This window comes from Triticum urartu, chromosome 2 (genome assembly GCF_003073215.2).
Source record: "Triticum urartu cultivar G1812 chromosome 2, Tu2.1, whole genome shotgun sequence".
Lineage (NCBI taxonomy): Eukaryota > Viridiplantae > Streptophyta > Magnoliopsida > Poales > Poaceae > Triticum > Triticum urartu.
In genome coordinates this window covers 263188374-263203736 of record NC_053023.1, presented here as the reverse complement: position 1 = coordinate 263203736, position 15363 = coordinate 263188374, and the positions used below count along the sequence as shown (strand labels likewise).

The window sequence follows — 15363 nt, the reverse complement described above, 5'->3', positions numbered from 1 at the left end:
TTGTTTATAGAAGGAGAAGGATTGGGGAAATGCTTCAGGGAGAGATATTGCCTGCTATCATTCAACAAATAAATAATAGAACTAGGCAACTTGACCATTTGGTTGTTGGAAGATCAACCGGAGAAAGTTGTGAGGTCAAGGACACTAGCAAGAATAATCTTAGGCATGTTGTGAAGATAGGCAGCCGTGAGTGCACCTGCCTAGAATGGCAACACACTGGAAAGCCATGTGAGCATGCACTTGCATTCCTTATAGAGACGGCAGATGTGAACTTTCAACCATATGTACATGAGTACTACTCCGTGAGTAGGTTTCGGGCTGCCTATGCTGGAGAGATTGAACCAATCACGGACAAGTCTCAATGGCCTCATGTTAATCTAGATTTTGAGATGGTGCCACCGGATTTAAAGAGCTCCGTTGGGAGACGGAGGAAGCAGAGAATCAAAAGTTGCCTTGAAGACGGTGGTGGCAGCAAACGGAAGAAAAAAGATGATAATGGCAAAACAAATGACCAAGAAGGAGGTGACAAAGAGAAGGAAAAGGAAAAGAAGAGATTTGGCAGCAGAAATAGGTGCAAAGAATGTGGGATATTGGGGCACAGGAAAGCAACTTGCAAAAAAAATGAAGCTAAAGAGAGGTAAACCATGCACTAATATCTCCTTTATATTAGTATCAAATTAGTACTATTATACCATTTCTAACATCCGGTGTGACTGAACTTTCTAGTGATGTGTCTGCTCGCGAGCTCGCTCCAGTTGTTGTTGCGACACCTACACGCACAACAATAATCACACTGCCTCCCAGCCTTCATAACAGCCCTGGGCCTATCACAAGGAGGTACCTATTATATTTGTCATAAGCACATTTGATTCATGCAAAAGAAAAATCCTACTTTTATAACATTGGTGTGTAAACATGCAGGAGGCTTGCTATGGCCATAGCTGGAGACGATGCATCACATCCATGTGGGACAAGTACTGTTAATTCTACAGCATCACCTACTTCTCACTTCCCTTCACGCTCTACGGCATGCAAGAAAAAATTGACCCCGAAGAGGAAGAAGCTCTCATTTTAGTGCATTCAATTCTATTTTAAATTCGTAGAGGTGTTGAAATTTGTCAATTTCAAAGATATTGGCTCGAAAAAATACTTTTTTGCTTGATGTAAACTCGGATTAATTTATCATGTCGCTTGAACCAAGCAAACCTTTTTGTGGCATCAGTTCGTGATTTCAGTGTGATATATTCTCTCAATTCCATGTGCTAAGTGAACATATGTTGTCAGTCTATTTTTTTTCCTATGAAGATGTTATATGCTGCCAATTTCCAACGAAATGCATATGCCAGGATGCACATCATATATATAGATCTCTGACGACTAAAGTAGATCCAGCAAAAGATGAAGCATATATATTTTGAGTGTGATATAATTAAAGTATGAAGCATCTGGAGGAGATAACTAAACAAAGCATTTTATATAATGTACCCAGCTCCATGATTGAAGCAGTACCAGCTGCTAGGGTAATTAGTACTATCAACACTGTCGTCCAGCCATAGCTATTACCGACCAACGAGCTGACACACATCAAAACTGTAAATCCATTAATCATTGGAAGAAGGTAGTTTTTACCAGCAACGAGCGCACCATCTGCCGAGCTGCAGCTGGAGCCCTGGAATCCGCCCGTTCGCCGAGCTGGAGCGGGAGCCGCCGCGGCGGGCCGCCGAGCTGCAACGGGAGCCGCCGTCCCGGGCCGAGGAGCTGCAGCGAGAGCCACGGAACCCGCTGGTCCGCCGAGCTGCGGCGTGAGCCCCGGGAATCGCCGGTCCGCCGAGCTGCGGCCGGAGCCGCCGCCCCAGGCCGAGGAGCCGCAGCGGGAGCCCCGGGAGCCGCCGGCGCCGGCCGACCATCTGCGGGAGCTGCCGCGCCGGGCTGCTGCTGCCAAGATGGGGGCCAAGGTGCCGTGGTCGGCCTCCTCTGGTATGAGTAAAGAAGAACAGAGGAAATGCGTTGAACTGGGGAACAGTGAGCTCGTCGATGCAACTTAGTGTCAGTCCAACAGCGGTGTCAAATTGTAAATTAGCCACAGGGGCAATTGTGTGTTTTCGCATGGAGAAAAAAGGGATACAAAATAAAAAATGATTACAGTAATTGAAAAGGGCAAATCATCAAAAGAAAAATGAAAAGTGGGGCAAATGATCTAATCCTATGTAAAATGGGGCAAATCATCTAATGCCCAAGTAAAGTGGGGCAAAAGATCCAATCTCCCCGTCCGACGGGCAGGGGACGCGCGGGAGGGGGGAGGGGGGAGGCAGCGCTCGGCCGTTGGGAGGAGAGTGGGAAAGGTCGTGCGGGGGTGCGCGTTCTGCAGAGCGGTTTGTTTTCGTGATTATAGCGATGGAGGATTAGTGGCTTGATTGGCGTGTTTGTTGCATCAAACATAGGAGGATTAAGGATCATTAGATTTTATTGATGGATGGATCTGATTGTTTGGTTCTTCGCCCTCTCTTCCTTTTATAGAGGTAGTAGATTAACACATTCTCTTTGCGTTGTCAAAAAGGTAAATAAAAAGGGTGCGTCTAGTGGGCGCACGGCCGCCTGGGATGGATAGGGAGCGGCTGACCAAAAAGGAAACCACCTGGCCCCCCTTCGTCCTTAAAAGGAAAGTGGCTAGTCGCGTCCCGCGAAATCGTCGCTAGCAACCACAAGGTCCCGCGCACGCCAGCTGGCCGTGGGAATCACGTGCAGCGCGACCCCACCCCTTCTATAACTGCCTCTGATCAAGCTATCTGCCCCATGGCATCTTCTTCCCCACGAAAAGGGAAGATCCCACCAGGGTGAAAATCTCCATCGCCATGAAAAAGTCATGGCGGCTCCAAAGAACAAAGAACAGAAGAGAAGAGAGGAAAGAGATCTTGGGAGCAGGAAGAAGATCAGAAAAAGCCTTAAAAGGCAAAAAAGGAGAGGAGGAAAATGTAGCTGTAGTTTGCACACAATCTGTGCAACCAGTTATCTGCTTTCGTGCAACTACAGCAATTCCAGCAGCCAACTATGGGCACACTGTGTGGAAAAAAAGTAGACAGAAAATATATCCACAACAGTTGTGTGCAAACAAAACATAGGCAAATTGAAGCTGCTTTCATGCAACTAAATCAGCTCCAGCAGCCAAAATATAGCCACACTGTGTGCAAAAATTATGTGCAACAAAAAAGATGTGCAAAAAACATGGCAAGTATGTCAGCATCCCAAGCAGCAAACCAGCAAACCCAGCCACTATTGTGGCAACTGCAGCACCAAGTGAGCCAGCTGCAGGTCCAAATGAACCAACTGTATCACCTGCTGTGCCAACTCCACCAGCAAGTGAGCCATCTGCAGACACAACTGTGCAACCACAACAACAGGGAGGAGGGAAAAGTGAGGATCCATTGAATTTCTTCCTCTTTAACTCCCCCTTCACCTCCCCTCCAGACCTTGTTTACCCATGGCTTTGTCATCTTTAAAAAAAGCATAGATTCATGTAGACTTCCTTCTTGGTGAGTTTGTTTTGATGATCAAACATTGTGCCTTTTTGAGTTGTTGGCAAAGGAGGTTGGACAGGTTGCCCAATACCACTGATAGTTAGCAACAAAAGGTCTTGCAGTTGGCACAAGTAGACCTGCAGTTGGCTCAGAAGTTGCTCGAGTTGGCACATTTGAACCTGCAGTTGGCTCAATAGCTGCTAGGGGTGGCACAGTGGCTGCCGGAGTTGGCACAATTGGACCTGCAGTTGGCTCACTGGATGCTGGAGTTGGCACAGTGGTTGCTAGAGTTGGCACATTTCGACCTGCAGCTGGCTCACTGGATGCTAGAGTTGGCACAGTGGCTACTGGAGTTGCCACAATGGCTCCTGTAGTTGGCACTGAGCCTTTGTCTGTTGGTACTTTGCTAGATGTTATGCTAAGATCTTGAGTTGGGACTGTATCAGGTTTGCTTGGCAGTTTGTACTCTGAAGTTGGCAAGATAATGTATGGGGTTGGCACAGCTAGATCTATGACTTCCTCACTGTACACTGTCTCCTGCCAACTATACGGTCTACAACGTGCAACTATCCTGCAGATGTAGCCAACTGGCGTGTGAGCGTGTGCAACTGAAAAATTGTAACGCCCTCGATGCGGCTATAGCTCCCACGTGTCGAGGCACGACTTAGAGACATAACCGCATTGAAAGCAATGTCGCAAGTCAGGCAATCATTACAACATCCCATGTAATACATAATAAAAGGGGGAGATAACATAGTTGGCTTACACTCGCCACGTCACATCAGAGTACATAAATAACATCCATCAAACAAACACTCATGGCCCGACTACGGCGCCAAAATGGAAAAGAACCCAACATGCGACAAGGCCCTGAATCGAACCCCAACTAGGCACCACTACTGATCATCGGGAAAGGAAACATAATAACGCTGAGAGTCCTCGTCGAACTCCCACTTGAGCTCGTACTCGTCACCTGGAGCGGAATCACCTGGACCTGCATCTGGAATTATAGTATTTGTGAGCCACAAGGACTCAGCAATCTCGCACCCTCGCGATCAAAACTATTTAAGCTTATATGAAGGATAAGGCAAGTATATGTGGAGCTGCAGCAAGCGACTAGCATATGTGGTGGCTAACTTATCCGCAAAAGAGAGCGAGAAGAGGAGGCAAGGCGCGAGCGAGAAACTAGAGGAACAACCTGCGCAAGCATAACTCCAACTCCGTGTCCATTTCCCGGACTCCGCCGAGAAGAGGCCATCACGGCAACACACGCGATTGATTCATTTTAATTAATTAAGGTTTAAGTTATCTACAACCGGACATTAACAAATTCCCATCTGCCCATAACCGCGGGCACGGCTTTCGAAAGTTCAATCCCTGCAGGGGAGTCCCAACTTAGCCCATGACAAGCTCTCACGGTCAACGAAGGAATAGACCTCCACCCGAGACACACCGATCAGACTCGGTAACCCGGTACAACAAGACAATTCGACAGGTTAAAACAAGACCAGCAACACCGCCCGAATGTGCCGACAAATCCCGATAGGAGCTGCACATATCTCTTTCTCAGGGCACACTCAGATGAGACTAGCTACGAGTAAAACCAACCCTCAAGTTTCCCCGAGGTGGCCCCGCAGGCAGCTCAGTTCGGACCAACGCTCAGAGGGAGCACTGGCCCGTGAGGGGCTAAAATACGATGACCCTTGGGTCTGCAGAACCCAAGGGAAAGAAAAGGGTAGGTGGCAAATGGTAAAACCAAGGTTGGGCATTGCTGGAAAAGCTTTAATCGAGGCGAAATATCAAGGGGTTCCCATTATAACCCAACCGCGTAAGGAACGCAAAATCCGGGAACATAACACCGATATGACGGAAACTAGGGCGGCAAGAGTGGAACAAAACACTAGGCGAGAGGCCGAGCCTTCCACCCTTTACCAAGTATATAGATGCGTTAAGATAACATAGTAATATAGTGATATCCCAACAAGTAAATAAATGTTCCAACAAGGAACGGCTCCAATCTTCACCTGCAACTAACAACGCTATAAGAAGGGCTGAGCAAAGCGGTAACATAGCCAATCAACGGTTTGCTAGGACAATGGTAGGTTAGAGGTTCAATCATGCAATTGGGAGGCTGACAAGCAAGTGGTAGGCATCGTAGCAGTGGCAAAGCAAAAGAGCGAGCAAACTAGCATAGCAAAGATAGTAGTGATTTCGAGGGTATGATCATCTTGCCTGCACAGTTGTCAAAGTTGACTGGATCCTCACAAGCAAACTCAACGGGCTCCTCGGTAGCGAACTCGTCTCCCGGCTCTACCCAACAAGACAAACAAGCAACAAGGATACAATCAACCACGTGCAAGACCAAGCAATATGATGAAATGATGACATGCTATGCGGGATGCGATGCGGGATGCAAAATGCAAGATATGACAGGAAATGCATGAACCTGGCCTCAACTTGGAATTCCAAGGGTGCCACTGGATAGAGGGGATGAAATCGCTTGAAAACGATATAAAGATCATTGGAATCGGAGCTACGGTTTGGAAATGGCGAGCGTTTTACGAAACGAACCGATCTGCGATATACAGCAAGTAGGCTCCTAAATGCAACGAAATGAACATGCTACAGCCACCAAACATGAAAACAAAATACATGGCAGTGATGTACACAAGATGGTTAACAAAACACTAGCACTGAGCCATAGGCAAATTCATCCATTAAGAGGTTCAAACAAGCATGGCAAAAATGAATATGCAAAACAGATTCCAGACTTGGTGAAATTAACGCTAGCCTGAAATTTCAGATCACGATGCTCTCTTCGGAGCAGTAAAACAACATGATAAATGACCTGAACATGACAAGTAAGAACATGGCATGGAGCTAATCAACAAGCTTAACAAAAGACCCAAAGTGACCTGGGGCCAAAAGGGTTCACAAAATATATTAACGGGCACACGAACATAGCATAAAACACAATCAGTTTTCAGACTTAGTGAAAACTGAGACATGCTGAAATATAACCCACGAAGGCATGTAAACGAGCTCGATGCACTCACCATGGTGCAAGTCACAGCAAGGCAAGCATTCATCCATTAAGAAGGCACAAAATACAAGCTAGAAATGGCAAGAACAATGGCATAGCATGCACGGATCAACTACAACAACGCCGGCAAAATCGCAAATGAGTTGACGATCTGCCCAGATTAACAACGAAGCAAAAGTTGAGCTCGATTGAGTCAACCTAGAGCACTCCATATATGCAAATAAGGACATGGATGGATATAGCATAACATAAATATCAAAACTCCCTTACTGATCATCCTCAAAAGAGGCACGGATCACTAGGAAACAAGCAGGACATATAGCATCATGAACTAAAATATCCCAGACTTAGTGAAAATCACTAAGTCCCTGAAATCAGCAATCTCAGGTACCTCTCTTCGCAAGCTTGCACAAGACAACACACACATCCTAAAAATGCATGGGTGGCACCTCTAGAAAGGAGACAAAATGCTTAACAATTCATCCCAAAGGGGCACAGGCATATCACGCACGAATTAAACATGGCAAAAATGACAAAAGTGCATGATGAACTAACGGATCTGCAATTTAACTCACGAAGCCTCCTTCTAACAGCATTTTGGGCATCAAGATGACCTCAAATGCAAATGATGCAATGGAATAAAATGATGTACATGTCGAGGCGAAGATTTTGATATATCATACGCCCAAAACGGAGCTACGGTTGCGGAGATACGAGCAGTCAAAGATAGCACGAAAAAAAATAAGGGGGAGAGGGAAAGTCAACCGGATCTAGGGTTTCCAGATCTGGCGGTTACTGTAGCAGCACTGTAGCACCCGCGCGAGTTCGCCGGAGACGGCTCGCCGGAGCCGGTGGAGGCGGCCGGAGCAGCGGGGAGAGGCCGGGGCGGCGCCGGGAAGGTCGGGGGAGGCCGGTGGCGGCGGTGGCGGCCCGCGCGCCGGCGAGGAGGTGCGGGCGGCGGCCGGCCTCGGGCTCGCCGGAGATGACCCGTGGCGGCGACGGCGGCTCCGGTCGCCGGAGCCCGAAGAGGCGGCGGCGCGCGTGGAGGAAGGAGGCGGCGGGGCGCGCGTGGAGGAGCCGGGTCGCGGGGGCCGGATCCGGGCCCCCCGGCCCGCGGCGGCGGCGCCACGTGGCACGCGGTGGTTGGGCGAGGGCGCGGCGGCGGACGCGTCCGGCTGGGGCGGACGTGTCCGTCGGTGCGGGGAGATGTTCTGGGTTTTTTTTTTCGAGGAGGACGGGGAGGAAGACGAGATCCGAAATGGGGGGTGTTTAAATAGGCATAGAGGGAGTTAGGAGAGTCCAAATGAGGTGCGGTTTTCGCCCACGCGATCATGATCGAACGATCTAGGACATGGAGCTGAGTTTGGTGGGTTTTGGGCCAAGTTTGGGGGGTGTTGGGCTGCAACACACACGAGGCCTTTTCGGTCCCTCGGTTAACCGTTGGAGCATCAAACGAAGTCCAAATGACACGAAACTTGACAGGCGGTCTACCGGTAGTAAACCAAGGCCGCTTGGCAAGTCCCGGTCCAATCCGGAAATGTTTAATCCCCACACACGAAAGAAAGCTAGAAATGGCCACCGGAGGAGAACGAAGCGCCGGAATGCAAAACGGACAACGGGGAAAATGCTCGAATGCATGAGATGAATTTGTATGCAAATGCAATGCACGAGATGACATGATAAGAGATGCACGAAAAAGAAAAACAACACACAGAGACAAAGACCCGAACCCGAGAAATAAATATAACTTAACGCCGGAAACGGCAAGAGTTGGAGTACAAATTAGGAAAGTATATCTGGGGCGTTACAAAAATGAAAATGAAAAAAACAGAGATGCACTTCACGTCGTACCCATAGATGTGCTTGACATCACCGGTTGCTGCCTCTCGACTCCGCCGTCGCGGGCTGCAACCTCGCCTTCGCCTGTCGTCGGTTGTTACCGCACCAGGAAAAGAGAATGTAACTCCACGACCATGTGTGTGCTACTATACCGGCGACAGTGTGCAACTCCGTGGTCGTGCATCTGCGACTATGTGGACAGGAGTGTGCAACTCCACTGCCAGGTCAGCCAACTTAGTATCGCCGTTTGTGCACCTTTTCAATGATTGTATCCAACTGAGAATGACTATATGTACAACTAGAACTATTATAAATGTCAACAAAAATTGATAGTCATGTGTGCAACTTTCCAATGATTGTATCCAACTGAAAATGACTAGAGATCTCAAATGACTATCTGTGCAACTAAAATTACTATAGATGCCAACAAAAAATAATCATTGTGTGTATAACTTCTCAATAATTATATCCAATTAGGAATGACTATCTGTGCAACTAAAACTACTATAGATGCCAACAAAAAATGAAAGTCATTGATTCATAGGGAAAATGTATTCAGTTCCATTTTCATCACCGTAGGACCGAAAATGTTCATTGATTCGGCCGTCTGTACATTCAGAAGGAAACAATCTCCTACTCAGTCGTGAATTTGTCTCCTCCTTTCTTCATGTAAAACAAGAGGAGCACAGTTACATAATCAAAAGGAGTGCGCTCGTACAGATTGAATCCAACACGAGAACAAGAGGCGCAGCACAGGACCAACCGTCGCCGTCTCTGAATCTAGCAAAATCTTGGCCTCTGCATCGACGGGATGCCATGGTGGACTGGTCTGGTGGTGGTGCGGCCAAGCCAACCGTCGTGGTGGTGGTACGACGAGGACCTTCGGGCAGAGCCACGCGGGCTGGTCCTCCCCTCCTCTGATGAGCCGGTGGAGTGTGTTGGCTGGCTAGTGCGGGGCTCTTGGTGGCCAACTGATGGGGCGCTTCTGGTGGCCGCGTTGAGGGAAAGACCAACGAGCACCCTCCGATCTAGATCCTTGGGGATAGTGAGAGAGATAAGAGAGAGGGAGGCGTGTCGGGAGAGACGAGTCGTATGTGGAGTGGGTGTGTTGTGCGACGAAGAGAGAGATAGACTGATCTTGTCAGATAGCGTGGGTTGGCGGAATCGAGTGGCCAGCCGGCCGCTCGGGACGACCAAAAAGCGCGCGTGCACTTTTTAGAATTTAGGAAATAAAAAACCCCAAAACCGCGCTCTCTTTCGAATCGAAATGAAGAAAAAAACCCCACCTCATCCCGCCCACACCGCCGCCCCAAATACCTAAACCCTCGCCGCCGGCGATCTCGACGGGTCCATGTCGCGCTGGAAGGAAAACATTTATCCTGCTCCGCCCCACTACGGCAGCTCTTCCAACCCCTCCCGACTGCTCCCTTGCAAGCGGCCGCTGCAGTCTCCATGCCCGCCGCCCCGCCGGCCGCTCGCCGATGTCACGGGCAACGCCCTGCAGCAGCCCGGATCCGCAGGCGGCGTGGAGGGCATCGATTACGGGTACATCACTCCCCTCCCCAAGGTGCCCAAGTCTTGCGGGTTCCTTCTAGAGGACGACGACATGGACGAGGCGTTCTTGCTTGAGGTGGACGCCATCTGCGAGGAGCACTCGCGGTCCATGGCCGGGAAGGATAAGGGCAGGGAGAAAGATTTGACGGTGGAGCGAGGGCCAGTCGTTGTGGCGGCAGCAACCCACGCCGGACCAGTGTGCGGAACGGTATACCTTTGGTCCCTTCTAAGTTGTTTTGAAATTGGAAATAGAATAGGGAGAGCCAAGGCATATCCAAATTCGTTTATGCAAAAGGTTGATTTGTTAGGGAGAGATAAGAACCGACGAAAGGAAATGCTGACTCAATCCGAGGATAATCTGTTCTTGATGTGTTATCCTGATTAATTAGGATTGCCTAGGTGGTAATTTCAATAAAGCGCTCACTTCATTATTCTCTCTTTTGGATTGAATTTAGCTTGAGGACGCATTCTGGACGGAGGCGTATGCCATTTTTGAGGAGTGTGATGCTCAGCGTGCTGCCAAGAGCCAGGATGAGGAGCTGAAGGAGATGGTGGAAGTGGAAAGCTCGGTGCTGTCCTGTGGTGATGATTCGCTTCTTCCTGCTATATCCATCGCAGATGACTGTGTTAAGGTATGTGAATATCCATGGGGCATGTGTGCCTTTTGCTTTCATTGATCTGGTGAGGAAACTTCGGAAAATTCTACAAAGTGCTACTCCCTCCGTTTCCATAATTCTTGTCGTGGTTTTAGTTCTAATTTGAACCCGGTTCCTTTAAATCGGAAAGCATTTGTAACTTCCTTTAAGTCATGTTTTCCCCTACCTAACACTGAGAATCTTAAGAGAATAATGTTGGTTTTGTGAAATTAGAAGTGAACTAGGTAGCTGGTAAATTGCAAAGTAGCTTATCATGTTGTCTTCTTTTGAGAGAAATTCAGTTGGAGGACACTTTCTGGGAAGTCAATTCCATCAGCAAGGAGCACCATGTCGCATCTTCCGAGATGAACCAGGAGCACTACGTCGCATCTTCGGCGATCAACCAGGATGAGATAGACGAGATGTACGTAGAAGATGGCTCAGTAGCATTATGTGTTGATTTCCCTCCAGTAATTTCCATTGCGGAGGCGGGAGGAGAGGTATAACTTTGCTTCTTAACTTTAGACAAGGGAAAGTTCTATAGTTTTGGGGCATGATGGAATTCTTGCTTCCTGAATCTTGGAAGGAATTGAGTAGGTTTGGTCTGGAACCAAATAACTAAACCAGTTTATTTGATTACTCTTCTCTTGGAGATATTAAGGTTGTTGATGCACTCTTGGGGGAGGTCGATGTCATCCATGAGGGGCAGGTTGCCATGTCTGCTGCCAAGGGCAAGGAGGAGCCTGGGGAGATGGGACTAGAAATGGAGGAAAATGAAGGGTGTGCCCCAAGGAAGTACTATGAGTATTTGCACTCCCTAAACGACAAGCAGAGGGAGGCTGCATGCAGTGATGTTGCTGTTCCGTTAATGATCGTTGCAGGTCCAGGAAGTGGAAAGGTACAGTTTTTGTCTTAATTTGGATAAATTGTACAATATACATTTCGTGTTTCTGGATACAATATCTTAGTTCTCATTACAGGGAATATGTATAATTATAATGTGATCAACTCTTTCCACAAAATTGGTTTTCCCAAATTTGATATCCAAAAAGTCAACTAAGACCAATAATTTCTGTTGCTTGTGTCCACCGAGACCAATTGTCTTCGTGATTTACCTTTTTTTTACTAAGATGATTTAAGAAGAATAAGATTATCAGTATCAGATGAGTTAATAAGTTCATATCTTCTGTTCTTATAACTGATATTATTTTCCCAAGAATGTTATAGCTGATATTATTTTCCCAAGGATGTTATAGCTGATATTTTGATGCAATTAATTATTGATTCCAAATGAAATCAGAACTAACATCATCTGTCCCATTACGACAGAAATCCTACCTACAAAGTAAAATATATCCCATGAATATTATTTTTGCTCGAACTCGCATCTAAAAATGTGCACCAATTGTAGTAGAAGAAACTCTGCGCAAAGGTTGCACCATTTATTCCCAAGACAGTAGCCTATATCCTTCCGGACAGTTGTAGAAGAACCGAAAGCAATTTACTCATATGTTTCACTCTTATTTGTTTGTCTGTTTATGTAACTTTATATCGTATTTGCGAACTTCTGGCGCACTAATGTAGTGTTCAAGAAAATGATGCAAGTGCAGTCCTTGGATTTACATTTTTAAAACGGTCTGAATTTTGTCTCTTACCTGCACACAGTTTCATTATGCTGTGACTTCAATATAATAATTAATAAGATGGCACTCTTTAACTTTGCTCCATAGACCTCTTATCTTGTGATCATTTCCACACTTTTGTCTATATTGACTTTCTTTGTAATTGGCATGACTCAAGACTTCTACAATGGTCGGCAGGGTTCTCACATTGCTCAAAGAGGTAGGGTGCGCTCTTTCATATGTTCACTACAAAATTAGCATGTTGTGATATTTGAAGGTCACACAGTCACATTTCTCCATTTATTGTACGACCAGGGAATTCCACCATCAAACATCCTTGCTATGACATTCACAACTGCTGCTGCCTCAGAAATGAGGGACCGGATAGGGGCAGTGGTCGGGAAGGCAGTTGCCAAAGAGATCATAATAAGCACATTTCACTCCTTCTGCTTGCAGCTTTGCAGGACCCATGCTGAAAAGTATGTATTTTCTGTTGTCAGATATTGACTTAATTATGAAGTAACTGAATGGGATAGAACTGTATAAAAATGAAGCTAAAATAATATTATCCTCTATTTTTCTTATGAGTCAATATTTACTTATGATGACTCTTTTCACCTGTATTAAGTAGTAACCATGAACTAGATGTCAGAGATGCGTTAAACTACCTCTTACAATCATTTTTTTCGAGAAAACGCCAAGGAACTTTGTGTTCCATTGCATTGAAAAGATAGAGTTGGGTTACAATCCTCCTAAGAGGCCAAGTTCAAACAAAATACAGGGAAACTAGTGTACATCCCAGGTGGGCGGTGTTAAGCTTCATGCACTAGCCAACGCAACCAAAAGTCCGAACTGATGGAAAGGGCCAGGCAGTCCACATATACACTTCATCACCCCCTCTCACGTGTGACGCGGAAAGTCAACACGTGGATAGACTCAGAGGTATGACTCAAGAGGCCTATACGTGGACAAAGGGGGGCATCAACATTTTTTTTTTGGATAAACTGCGAAAGCCAGGACTTGAACCCAAGACCTTAGCTCCGATACCATGTTATGCTTCATGCACTAGCCAACGCAACAAAGTTCGAACTGATGGAAAGGGCTAGGCAATCCACATATACACTTCAACAGGCGGCAGGATGACACGAAGGCCATGGGCACCAGCTCGTGCCCACTGCTCTACTTCGTCCTTGATCTTGGAGACGAGGTCATGAACCAGAGGCTGGGCACCATCGAAGACGCACTCGTTGTGCTGCTTCCAAATCATCCACGGTGTCAGGAGGGCAATGGATGTGAGACCCTTGCGCGGCTGCGTAGGCGTGTTCTACTTGGCGTGGAGCCACCAGTCCATGAGGGATTCTTCCTGATTTGGGCCTGCGGTGGTCATCCTGAGCTAGGCGAGGATCTCATGCCAAGTCTGCCTGGCGAAGGGGCACTCCAGGAGGAGGTGATGCATCATCTCGGTGGCCTGGTCGCAGAGTGGGCATCCGGGCTGGTACTGGAGTCCACGTCGAGCGAGGCGATTAGCAGTCCACGACCTATCTTGGTTGGCTAACCAGTGGAAAAACTTCACACGCAGCGGCGACCAATTTTTCAAATGAGTTTCCACGAGAAGCAAGTCGTGGATCCCTGGAAGGTGGCGAGGTAGCAGGAGCTGGTGGCCGTCCACTACCAAACAAGCTGGTCGGGGGCGTCCGAGAGCAAGAAGTGCTTGATCGCCAGCCAGACATGCAGATACTGGTCAATCTCGTGTATGCCGAGGGCCCTGTGGATGTCTCGTGCCTAGTTATGGCCTTGTAAACCTTCAGTGATGGTCCAAATCTTTGCGGCGGCGCTTGGGGATGCAGCTGTAGAGGGCTGGGGCATCTCGCTTATTGACTGCCAGTTGATCCAGTGGTCCTTCCAGAAAAATGCAGTTAAGCTGTTTCCGATGGTCATCGTGGTGGAGGAGAAGAAGAGCACCCGTTCCTTGGCAGACGATTGCAGATCCAAGCCACTCCAGGCGCGCTCATGATCGGTGTGCGAGAACCAAAGCCAGCGGAGCCTCAGGGCGAGGCCAACACACTCTAGGGCGTGGATGCTTAACCCTCCGTGCGAGATGGGGCAGCAGATGCGGTGCCAATTGACGTGGCAGAGGCCATCGTTGGCAGCTACGGGGCCAACCCACAAGAAGCTGGGTTGAATCTTCTCGATTTGACGAAGCGTCTTCTTTGGCGGCACGAAGGCGAGGAGTTGCTGCTCAGGAATGGTACCCAGGACAGATTTCACCTACGCGAGGCGCCCTGGTTTGTTCATCAGTCCGTCCTTCCAAGCAGGGAGTCGCCCAACGATCCCATCGACAAAGGCATGTAATTGGGCTGTGGTAGGTCGTCGTATTGCGAGGGGGATCCCGTGGTAGGTGATCGGTAGCTCGACAATAGGACAACCTAGTTGCGGGATCGCAGCCGTCGCCTCATCCGTGTCGCAATGCAGCGGAGCTCTTGGCGTAATTCGCCATAAGGCCAGAGGCGCGGCCGAAGAACTTCAAATTTTGGCAATGATGTCGCTGGACGAACAATGGCAGAAAAGTACCACGTCATCAGCGTACAGAGACACCATGGGGATCGAACGTCTAGGGTGCAGTTGAGCCATGATTCCCAGGTCGATCGCGCGCTTGGTGAGCCATTCTAATGTGTCAACATTGAGTGCCCGCGACGACGATCACGCTGGCAGAGCCCCCGGCGGTGCCAGATAGGGGCGCCCGGTTCGCCATTCATCAGGACGCGTGTGCTCGCCGACGACAGGAGGATAGGATTCACTCCAGAAGTCTGTTCCCAAAGCCATATTGGTGAAGGACCTCGAAGAGGAAGGGCCAAGCCAGGGAGTCGAAGGCGGGCGGGAGGTCTAATTGGAGCAAGACTCGTGGGGCACCCGGTTGGTGAAGGACCTGGGCCGATTGCTTGACTAGAATGAAGTTGTCATGCAGACTTTGACCGGCGATGGACGTGTTTTGGCTTCGGCTGACAAGGCTATCCAACTTTGGGGTGAGGCATAGTCAGAGGACTCTGGCAAAGATCTTGGCCACTAGGTGGATAAGACTTATTGGCTTGTAGTCGTTTAGTCTTTAGTGTGTTCGCATCTGCGTGCTTCGGTAGCAGGGTGATCAGCGCCCGGTT

The 15363-nt window shown here is 48.3% G+C and overlaps 1 protein-coding gene across 2 annotated transcripts in view; it reads left to right on the top strand.

Moving 5' to 3' along the window:
* The first annotated feature begins 9643 nt into the window (after window positions 1–9643).
* The window catches only part of LOC125536988 (ATP-dependent DNA helicase SRS2-like protein At4g25120), a 31668-nt gene continuing 25948 nt past the window's right edge, over window positions 9644–15363 (top strand). For both annotated transcript variants that reach the window (XR_007295398.1, XM_048700277.1), the window contains exons 1-6: window positions 9644–10159; window positions 10407–10583; window positions 10889–11086; window positions 11248–11484; window positions 12387–12428; window positions 12524–12687. Coding sequence is in view for 1 of the 2 variants with exons in the window: in XM_048700277.1 (XP_048556234.1) it covers window positions 9749–10159; window positions 10407–10583; window positions 10889–11086; window positions 11248–11484; window positions 12387–12428; window positions 12524–12687 (1229 nt within the window). In the remaining variant the exon portion in view is untranslated. The remainder of the gene's footprint in view (window positions 10160–10406; window positions 10584–10888; window positions 11087–11247; window positions 11485–12386; window positions 12429–12523; window positions 12688–15363) is intronic.